Source organism: Musca domestica, unplaced genomic scaffold (genome assembly GCF_030504385.1).
Source record: "Musca domestica strain aabys unplaced genomic scaffold, Musca_domestica.polishedcontigs.V.1.1 48, whole genome shotgun sequence".
Lineage (NCBI taxonomy): Eukaryota > Metazoa > Arthropoda > Insecta > Diptera > Muscidae > Musca > Musca domestica.
In genome coordinates this window covers 4,034,349-4,045,747 of record NW_026712340.1, presented here as the reverse complement: position 1 = coordinate 4,045,747, position 11,399 = coordinate 4,034,349, and the positions used below count along the sequence as shown (strand labels likewise).

Sequence of the window (11,399 nt, the reverse complement as noted above, 5' to 3'; positions counted from 1 at the left end):
AAACCGTTATTTCGATAAGGCACGTTTTGGCCTATCAAATGATATATACCCTCTCTAACCATATGCCTGAGAGTATAATAATGCATCTTCTTATGTATTATTTTTCAAAAATGAAATTGGCAAATATAATTTTAAGTTTTTTTTTATTATTGTTCCAATTAAAGGCCTGCACAAGACGAATTATATGAATTATGCTTTTTTCGACGCACTGACTTTGTCTACTCAATCATGCGCTATGTATTTGAAAAGCAATGACAACCAACAACATCCCCCATTTTGATTCATGTGTGCCATTGTCTAAGGTTCGATCGTGGCATGGCTGACTCGAATATTTGCATGCACTGCCTTTACACGGTGCAATTTTTAGCTGGCATTTTTTATCAATTCTCTTTTAAAATTTCTGCGTAAATCTTCGCGCCTTTACACGGTGGCATTTTATGACATTAGTGCTTGGCATTTTTTCTGACATTTTATTTTATTCAGTATTTTGTATAGAGCTGTATTTTTGTGCTAAATGTTTGTAACAGATATTTATAAAGTGATTTAAAATTAATTAATTAATTTTAAATTAATTAATTAATCTAAATAAGAAATGATGGAAAAAGTTATTGTCGATCTGGTCCACATATTTATTAAAATTATTGACTTATTGACTATTTTAACTTTCTTTTTTTTACTTTTTAAAACTTCCAATTAATTTTCATATAATTCACTATACAATTCAATCACTAAACACATCACAATAAAAGAAACGCATCAAAAATTACACTGCCTTTACACGGTGACATTTTTTAACCATGCCATTTTTGTTTGTTGGTAAAAGGTGTAGAGAGACAAGGATAGAAGAAAAAATGGCACGATGAGCCACCGCACAGGGTTACATGCCATTTTCTTTGCATTTCTCTTTTTGCTTCTTCCGAATTTTTTATAATTTTGACATTTCATATCGCTTCTTTATTGTTATTTTTAATGCGTTTCTTTTATTGTGATGTTTTTAGTGATTGAATTATATGAAAATTAATTGGAAGTATTAAAAAGTAAAAAAAGAAAGTTAAAATAAAAGTTAATAATGCAATATTTAACACCTCAATAACTTTTTCCATCATTTCTTCTTTAGATTCACACACTTAATTTTAAATCACTTCTTTATAAATATCTGTTACAAACAATTAGCTCTATACGAAATACTGAATAAAATAAAATGTCAGAAAAAATGCCAAGCACTATTATCGTAAAATGCCACCGTGTAAAGGCGCGAAGATTTACGCAGAAATTTTAAAAGAGAATTGATAAAAATGCCAGCTAAAAATTGCACCGTGTAAAGGCGGTGTTACAATAAAGAAACGATATGAAATGTAAAAATCATAAAAAATTCGGAAGAAGCAAAAAGAGAAATGCAAAGAAAATGGCATGTAACCCTGTGCGGTGGCTTATCGTGCCATTTTTTCTTCCATCCTTGTCTCTCTACACATTTTACCAACAAAAAAAAATGGCATGGTTAAAAAATGTCACCGTGTAAAGACAGTGATGGTGTTCTCGAAAAATGCAGGGTGTCAACGATGACATCGAACCGTGTCATCGTCAAATTGTGTGTCATTTGTGTACGTGTGCTTAAATTGAGAGAGTGTGTGTGTGTTACTTTCGACGGTGAGGATGTGTTTTTGTGTGTGCTGTAATTTTGAAGTAACAAACACGGCGTAAATATAAAATAGAGTTCAATAACAAAATGTGCATAGACATCAACAAATGAATAGAAAAATTATATATATTATGAACAATTCCAATTTATTGGTGATTATCATAAAATGTTGGTCATAAAAAAGAGGTAAATATTGTTTGCCTATTTTCTATCTACATATAGTGTTATTTTAAAATTAAAGTTTGTAGGCGGAGATTTGACTCTCATTCAATAACAGAATATGAACAGAATTGAACAATGGAAGTATATAGTGTTGTTACGTGAATTACAGTAGCACTCACTCTCATTTACACCTCAATACCGGAGGCAAACATTTATGAAATTATAATCAAAATAAGAACATTTTTCAGGGGATTATTGTTTTTTTTTTTTTTCTAATAAGGATTAACAATAACCACGAAATGAAAATTTTGTGTAGACCAATTATTCGCCAAGAAATTCTTTATTGCAAAAAAAATATTTTTTCACATATCGGAAAAACAGGTAGCGACTGCGCTTTGCATTCATCACGTGTGTGTCTTTTTCGTTGGCAATTGTTTCATAATTGTTGTTGTTTTTTTGATAGAACATTTTTGCCTGACACACTATTCAACATTCTCTTTTATTGGTCATTACATGTTATGACGATGGGTTTGAGTGTGACCGACATGACGAGACATCGAGCATTTAGTTGGATGTCACGTACTGTTATGTGTTTGATCAAACAGGGCACAACACGACGAGCGTTTTTTCTCCATGGCATAAAGAGAGAAAATTGTCACATTTGCAGTCCTTTAGTTCCAATGCAAAATGTAATGAACGCCTTTGGAGAAACAATTGTGACTTTGGAGTGTACAGCTGTACTTATTTAGTACTCAGTGATGCTCTCCATTAGTATGTAGATTCCTCACCGGATTTAAAATAAATCCGTCCGTGAGAGGATCTATTTTTGTATGGTAAATATGGTTGCATGGCAGAACTAAGAAGGTAAAGTCATGCAATAAAATGTTTACAATTTTTTCAATTTTTTTCCTTTGACAACATCTTATTATCAGAATCCATATTCATATATCCATGGTAGAATTACAAGGTAACCCTTTCAGGCCAGCTGGTATCAATTTGATACGTCAAAAAATTGTTGTAATATGAATTCGCCTTCATGTACACATAAGAAAATTGTTGCATGATTTCAAACTTTAACAATGCTATTGATAGAAAATCGAGATTTTACGTTTTTATAGAATATGAGGGAAAAAGTGTATATTCAACATATGGTAGGCATAGGTAATATGGAGATCTAAAATTCGTGGATATTTGAAATAAGTGAAACAGGGAATCAATTTCACATAGGAAATAAACCGATACATGGAATTTCATCATCTTATTTGTACGGATTTTCAACTATGTTATACACTATAGGGGTTCAACAGTGAAAGGTGAATGATTCCAAAGCATATTGGATTGGTTTGGGTAACAAAATATTGGCAATTTTTGGGGTGTGATTAAATATTGAGATAATTTTTTTATTTCAAATTGTTCGAATGTATTAATGTTATCTATGCTTAAAAGACTTCCTGTCTGCTATACATTTCATAGCTGAGCAAATAATATGCCTGGACTAACAGTAGACTCAGCCCCCTGTATCTTCTGCAATCTTTGATCCAAATCTTAAGTAAGCCTGAGGAGTAAATATACCCTAAAGTACCTTTTAGGTAGCATGTCACTACAGCGAGAAAGCTGACGATGTAGCAAAAGAAAAAAGGGTACACCCCAGAACCACCACAAAACCTAATTTTAAAGCATCAAAAATAATTTTCCGGATATTTTCTTGTAAAGAACATTATCGCTGTTTAATATGAAATCAACGTTGCCAACGTTACCAAGACTGCATGCTGTGTAAGGATGATGAAGAGATAACAACGATTGACATCTATTATCGCAAATGTCCTTCGTTGGCGCGCTGGAGACTACAATCACTCCATTTCCAGTCTCTGTGATTTTCAAAAATGTTGTATTGAACGTGCTATAATCAAACCAAGATGCAGCGGCTTCAGCATTACTTTCAATCGATGTTGGAAGTTTTGAATATTTGCTTTTGTAATAGAAAAAACAACAATTTTGAAAGTATTTAATTCAATATTTTGATTGGAAAAATAATTTGCCCCAAATTTTGTACTTCAAATCAATTCGCCCTGACTACAACTTTGACATATCAAGTTTCCAAAAAAAGTTGCTTTGTTGTAATTTTCGCCTATGTTGCTACCTGGTATTTCTACCATGCATAAATCCATAGTATATACACAAAATCGGAGATGGGAACTGTTTTCTATGCAGTGAAATTTGACAAGGTAAATTAAAAAAAATGCAGAGATGGGAATGCTTATTTGAAATGAGGTTACCTTAATTTCATTGTACAATGCATGGTTAAATAAATTCGGATTTAGCGATAAATCCTGATCATGTGGGTTAATCCGTAAAAAATTTTGTAGCTAAATATCTTTATCTATCGTACTCACCACGGTAGAAGAATAAAGGTGGATGCATCAACGCTTGGGAACATTGATATGTCAAAAATTTTAAAATGTTTTGACGAAAATATGTAGATTTTTATATGTTTTCTTATACGACACAAATCGGTGGTTGTTATAATAATGCATATCAATATAAGTTACTTTTTACAAATTTCAATAGTTTTTCAATAAAAATTTTCATTTCTAAATTTCGATTCATTGTCCCAGCAGCTGTGATGATGCGACTACCTGCATTCTTCTACTACGGTAATCACCTATTTAAAGGGAAAAAAAGTTAATACCATGTTCTCACTCAGATTTGAATCGCATTGATCTTGTCAAGCCTTATTGGATACATTTCTTATTGTGTATATCGAATACAATATTTGGAGATATTACAACATTTAGGTCAATGAATCTAATTACCCCTTACTTCCATGTGGTAAATGGTTAATACTGAGAATTAAAACAAGTAATAAATATTAATTACTTTAATTTTATGAATAACAATTTGCACTGCAATGTACATATAAATATCATAAATCATTTGTTTGTAAAACAGAATCAAGTTTTATGTTTGGCCGCTTCTTTATGACTTTTGTAATATTTAAAGATCATTTCAGTTTGGGTAATAACTCGCATTTTATAACATCGATCAAAGCGGGCGGATAATTACAAATAAATAAATAATTGGGAATGTTTACAAAAGCGTGTATTCGTGGCATGGCATTAATTGCTGGAACTAAAATTTTACATCACGACAAAGATGAATACAATCAGCTGGGCCTGGATTGTATACGACAAGTTTATGATCTTTTGATTTCGGGCGAATGGCGATTGGATAAGCAATCATCAAATGGTGATACTGTCAGCAGTTTACAACATCAGAGATTGGGAAAAGTTTATAAATTAAGAGTGGGTAAAGTTATTAAAACTTCAAAAATATTTTCTTAAATGTTAAAATATTCTTGAATACAGTGTCGTGTAAAATATCCGGCCAAGGCATTGGGAAATTCGTTGCTCTATGACGTTCAGGATGTGCCGAAATGGAATCCCACCGTATTGGAATCTTTTAAGATCAAGGTAAGATAATATAAACCACATTCTCGATACTACATCAATGCATTTGAAATTATTTCAGACTCTGAGCGATTGCAGTGATATCACCTACCATGTATCGGCTGCCCATGCTGGTGGTTTAATCAAGTCTCGGGATTTTGTTAATTTCCGATATTATCGTCTAATGGTTGATGGAAAACTAAGTAATGAAAACTTCCAATTGAATCCAAATGAAAAGGGAATTGTTAGAATATGTTCTGCAAACCAAATTTTTCATAGAAAATCGGAAAAGGATAATTCAAAAATATTACACTACAATACCTTGCAAAATTTTGCTATTTCTCATGATAATCGCTTGGAAGTGAAAAATAAAACAGATGGTGTTGTTCACTTGCCTATTCCAATGATGTTATACGAAGACAAAGAAAATAACATTCCATTCATTCAAAATAATTTCAGTGTATCAGTGGGAGACACATTTCGTGTTGGGCGCCGTGTATGGATTGGAGCGGGCTGTAGCATAGAACTCAAAGAGTTTCCTGTCAATACCAAATATATTAGAGGACATAATTTCCTGTCAGCCTTCGTTATGCATGAAATTGAAGGCAATCCAGATGAGTGTATATTTGAGTGGATTATATGCGTTGATCTTAAAGGGAGTTTACCAGGTTATATTGTGGATAAGGTAAGATATAAGTATTTCCCGATACTCTTCAGATTGAACTTTACTTTCATTTCAGGGATTCATGGCCACAATGAATGACTTTGCAAAATATCTGCGAAAATATATCAATGATTTACACCGAAAAAATCAAGAATCTCTACCAGAAAAAGTGGACTAACAGAAGGAAAATGCATTTTTTAGAATTAAATTAAGTTTTAAATTAGGAAGTAAAAATATGTTAAGATAATTAACGCTGATTGCTTTTTTCGTTTAGTAGAACCTTTTGGTAAAGCAATAACAATTGTTTGTAAATAGATAAAAAATAGAATAAAAATCATAAAAACTGTGTTCCAGTACGCGAAAAACAAGGTAAAAAAGAATTTCCACTTGATTTATATAGAAAGTCGGTACATGTGAGAAATACATTCTGACCCGTTCTTATACATATATACCCTCAGCCATATGGCTAGAGAGGGTATTAATCATTTGATACGGCCAAAACGTGCCTCATCGAAAAAACGGTTATAGGTTCTAGGTATCTTTGGGCCAAATCCGTTTCAAGACATTTGGAGTCGATCTGGCGATGTCCGGCTGGCTAAAGTATCCGATTTGGTCCAAACTTGGTACATCGTAATATTATTATCAAACTTAGATCGAGTTCTTAGATGGATAATATCGGTCTTCTAAAACCACCCACAAAAGGTCGACATTTTCAAAAAATAGGATATGATAGGAGAGAGGATAATCCGATCCAGCTTTGCAATTTCTAATATTTGCATCAGTGCTATGTCAGGTGCGAAAATGGACAATATCGGTCCACTCCTCCTAGTAGCTCATAAAACGTGAAATTAACATCCGATTCCATTCAGACTTGGCACAATAATATTTCTGCCAATACAAGATCTGTTATAAAGATGGTAGAGATCGGACCATTCCTTGTGGTACTTCTCCCACAAAGGGTCAAAATTCTGAATAACCAAAAACGATCATATAATCCGAAATAAACTTCTGGTTCTTTTCAAATTAAATACATAGCAATATTTTTATTAATCCGAGGTCTGGTGTGATGATGGAATATATTGGACCACTCCTTCTGCTACCTTCCCCTAAAAACGTAAAAATTTTGAATATTTATGAAGCTCATAAAACAAGTCCAATTTCATTCAGACTTGGCACATCTCTATATTTCCATCAACACAAGATCTGTTATAAAGATGGTAGAGATCGGACCATTCCTTCTGGTACCTCCTCCATTAAAAGGTCAAAGTTATGAATAACCAAAACGATTATAAAATCCGAAATAAGCATCCGGTTCTCTTCATATTTCATACATTTTATTATTTCTACTAACACAAGATATGCTGTGAAGATGGAATATATCGGTCGACTCCTTCTGGTAACTCCACCACAAAGGATCAACATTTTCAACAACCATGAACTTCATAATACGCGAAATTAACATCCGATTCCATTCGGACTTGACACATCTCAATATTTTTATCAACACAAGATCTGTTATAAATATGGTAGTGATCGGACCATTCCTTCTGGTAGCTTCCCCACTTAGAGTTCAAATTTTGAAAAACAAAACGCTCAAATAAACCAAAAATAAGCATCCAACTCTCTTCAAATTTGAATATGGTTGGATGATTATTTTAAAGATGATATATATCTGCCAACCCCTTCTGGTACCTCACCCACAAAGGGTCACAATTTTAAATACTTTTATTTGACATAACTTGCGAAACAAGCCAGCGATTCTTTACAACTTGCTATATCCAAATATTTCTCTCAACAAGAAACCTGAGATGAATATGGAATTTATAATTTCGCATAAAATTGGATATAAATGTTCGAGTTTCTTGTAATTTTGCCCAATCTGTATTAGATGAAGTGTGAAAATGCAATACCTCGGTCGACTATATCTTGTCGCTCACGTAAATTTTAAAATATTCTAAAATGTATCACATATAAAGTGAAAGAAGAAGATTGTGTCGACTATACCAAGCCTGGCACGTCGCAATATTTATATCATATTTATTTAGATCCGATACGAAATTGACAATATTGGCCCATTTCTTCGGAACTTACTCCATAGAGGGTTAACAATTTGAATAATAATAACATAAGTCAAAATATATTTTAATAATATATTTGAATTGGCTGAGGGTATACATCTGCCGGCAAAACCGACTGGCTTTTAAGTTATCTGTATCATAAGCTAGTAAAAAACCTTTTTTGTATCTGCACCTTAAGCCAGTGAAAAAAAAAACTTAATTGCATCTGTACCTTTAGGAACAAATGAGTTTTACTAACAAGACTTTAATGGTCAACATTAATTGAACGCTCATTACGCTACCTTTGACTGGACAACAACGTGTGCATGGACTGATGAGGTCCATATTTATGTTTACGGTTCCGAAAAGATAATATAACATTTCACAGCTTCCAGATTTGTTTGGTATTTTACGTTTGGTATTTTGCCATGCTCGTTTTCACTGTATTTCATTGTCGATATGGGAGGTTGTTAAATTTAAAGCATACTTTCAGGCTTGTGATTTATTGAAACATAGGGATGTCAATGATGGATTTTATTCAGTTGCTGTTAGTGGAAATTGTTGTGATTTTTTATACCCTCTGCCATACATAGTATCTAACTAAAATTTTAAGACGATTTACCTCTGTCCCTCCGTCTGTTGTAATCACGCTAGAGGTAAAACGAATTAAGATAAAAAATTAACTAAAATTTTGCACTGATCAATTTTTTCTCCACTATATCGTATTGCCCCCATATAACGGTACCTCCCTATATTCGGTTTATTGATTATTTTAGCCACATTTTTCAAGGGAATGGTCTGAAAATCTACACAAAGAGTTCCTTCTGAGTACTTTACCTCCTGGAAGAATTGTTTATATAAGTCTACGATATCGTATAGCCCCATACATCGGTACCCCTCGATATTCGATATTTTGATGATTTTTCCGACATTTTTTACTGGAATGGTTTCAAATTTCGTATTTGAAACTCGTAATGGGTACTACAACTTATGACGGAAAATTGCCTATATAGGTCCACGTCTTCATATAGCTCACATATAACGGTACCTACCTTTATTCGGTATTTTGATATTAATAATAGTTTCTAGTTTGATGATATTAGCGATATTTTTTTTGACGGAATTGTTTCAAATTTCGTAATTAAAGATCGCAGGGGTACAATAGCCTATGACAAAAAATACTTATGCAGCACCACGTCTTCGTAAAGCCCCTATGTTCCCTTTTTCCGACGGATATTTTTTGGAAAATGTTATTTTTGCAATTTTCTTCGATATCACAAAGGGAAAATCGGTTATTGCATCGGATCGTTAGCTGTTGGATCTTATGAGGACTTTCTGGTGCATTAATTTTTTTTAAATTTTATTAATTACACTTATCCGATATTTATCTAATAAATCCACTGTTTCAATCTACAGGAAACCAATTACTTAAGCATTCATTCCAAGATCAATGACTCTAATCATCGCCATATCACAGAATTTGATTTGAATAGAAAATGAAGTATCGGCTAAAATGGGAGAAGAAAATATACAAGTATCCGTATCTGACAAGAGGATGTAAAACACTTCATTTGGATTTTTAACATGGTAAGGGTCACAAAGATCGCAAGAAATAAAAAAACGAAATTGTCGCACAATTACAACTTTAATTTTAGGATGAAGAATATCATCGCCAGGCCTTGGAGTGTATACGGAGAACCTATGGCTTCCTATGTGACAATGATTGGAAATTGGAAAAGGTGACAAAACGTGGGGAACGGATCAGTAGTATTTATCGTGAGGGATATGGAAAGATCTATAAATTAACGGTGGGTAATGGGAGTGAGTAAAAAGGAATCCTTGTTCAAATAATACTTTTTTTTTCAAATATTAAATAGTGTAGCTTAAAATATCCCGCAAAAGCTTTGTGCTATGAAATTTATCACAATATTGAAAAGGTGCCCACATGGAATCCCACAATGTTGGAATCGAAAATAATTAAGGTACAGCTAAAAATATGTATTAAACTGTTGTATTTTGAGAAAATTACAACTTGTTTTCATTTAATTTCAGAAAATCAATTCCTATACCGAAATTGGCAAACAGGCCATGTGTAGTGGCACCGGTGGTCTTATACAAAATCGAGATTTTGTCCATTTATGTTGTTGGCGTCTTTTGGTAAATGGCGAAATTTGTGATCACACCAATGATAGCCTGGACGAATCGATTGCCCTCAGTGAAGACATCCTCCACAGCGAGCAGTATTACAAGAAAAATGGTCGTGTGTGGTTTAATACGGCCGTCAGTATAGAATACGAACATGCTCCGCCGGTTTCTAAATATGTACGTGGTGAAAATCTGGCCTCTGGATTTGCTGCCTGCGAAGTAGAGGATCATCCGGATGTTTGTATATTTGAATGGATTTTGTGTTTGGATTTAAAAGGTTATGTGCCGCGTTACATATTGGATAAGGTACATTGTAATTATTTTGAATAATTTTTTAAATGTATGATTAATTTTACATAATTTTCTAGTCTTACACAACTTTTATGTCGGAGTATATGAAACATTTTCACAAACACGTAGATGAATTGCGACAAAATCATTTAAATAAATAATTTAATAAGAAAAGTTTTGTTTTGTGTTAAAATCAATTGATCGTGAATTTACACAAGGGAAAATGGCTGAACCGTATAATTTTTAAAATTCCGCATTTACTGCCAATTATCTGCCAGAGAAGGATATGCCTATAACGAACTCCAAACACCAAGTTTAAGATAATTTCATACAAAAACAAGTAAACAAATATTATGTTCGGCCGTGCTGATTTTAAATACCCTCCATCATTGGGTATATAAAACAAGTAAGACAATGTGATACCCTACAACACTATAATATGTTTGGAGTCCCCTTATATCCAAATCCATTTTGGAAGATTTTGTTTTTGAAATAATGTCGAAGAGCCCCACCTAGAGGTTACCCTTAGGAGAATTTGGCCAATATTTACGCACTCCGTAGTGTTGTTAAGTATTCAAAACAATTTCACACGAAAGTTGTGGTATATTTTACAGCTAAATATAATCCAATGGTCATCCAAAATGCTAAATTTCTTCTCTGTCCTTAACTCTCTTCTAATCTCTTCAATTGTGGTCTATAGAGCGACTACAAAATTAGTTTTGCCTTATTAAGGCGAAGATCATATGTTTTATGATTTTAAGTGTTTGTTTTCTCTTTCGAGACGAGCTTAATGATCTGAAATTTGCAGTGAAAAGGAAAGCCAGATAGACACTATCACACACTCACCACTATGCGACGCGTTTCGCCGTTGGTTAAGCGGCTCATCAGGCATATTTGATGTGGATGATGGCTTACAAGGGCCGTTCTCTGGAAAGTAGTATATATTTCGAACTTATTGCAAATTAGCATATGCGAATTATACACTAGAAACTCTC

At 33.2% G+C, this 11,399-nt stretch overlaps 2 protein-coding genes across 2 annotated transcripts; both read left to right on the top strand.

The window, feature by feature from the left end:
* The first annotated feature begins 1,542 nt into the window (after nt 1–1,542).
* LOC105261545 (steroidogenic acute regulatory protein-like) lies at nt 1,543–10,659 on the top strand. Its single transcript, XM_059127812.1, has 6 exons — nt 1,543–1,825; nt 9,385–9,555; nt 9,624–9,776; nt 9,846–9,950; nt 10,021–10,419; nt 10,482–10,659. The coding sequence occupies exons 2-6, from the start codon at nt 9,553–9,555 to the stop codon at nt 10,563–10,565; spliced, it is 744 nt and encodes a 247-aa protein (XP_058983795.1). The 5' UTR covers nt 1,543–1,825; nt 9,385–9,552; the 3' UTR covers nt 10,566–10,659.
* On the top strand, nt 4,787–6,279 carry LOC105261544 (steroidogenic acute regulatory protein-like). The gene is made up of 4 exons (XM_011292495.3): nt 4,787–5,103; nt 5,167–5,271; nt 5,330–5,932; nt 5,988–6,279. Exons 1-4 carry the CDS (start codon nt 4,885–4,887, stop codon nt 6,087–6,089), a joined length of 1,029 nt encoding a protein of 342 aa, XP_011290797.2. The 5' UTR covers nt 4,787–4,884; the 3' UTR covers nt 6,090–6,279.
* Nucleotides 10,660–11,399: the final 740 nt, after the last annotated feature.

Bases quoted from the DNA above. Each gene is read 5' to 3' on its own strand.
- LOC105261544 (XM_011292495.3), top strand. From the start codon at position 4,885: ATGTTTACAAAAGCGTGTATTCGTGGCATGGCATTAATTGCTGGAACT. The intron at 5,104-5,166 runs GTGGGTAAAGTT...TCTTGAATACAG, and splicing joins GAAAAGTTTATAAATTAAGA to TGTCGTGTAAAATATCCGGC. The intron at 5,933-5,987 runs GTAAGATATAAG...CTTTCATTTCAG, and splicing joins CAGGTTATATTGTGGATAAG to GGATTCATGGCCACAATGAA.
- LOC105261545 (XM_059127812.1), top strand. The intron at 9,951-10,020 runs GTACAGCTAAAA...ATTTAATTTCAG, and splicing joins TGGAATCGAAAATAATTAAG to AAAATCAATTCCTATACCGA. The intron at 10,420-10,481 runs GTACATTGTAAT...ATAATTTTCTAG, and splicing joins CGCGTTACATATTGGATAAG to TCTTACACAACTTTTATGTC.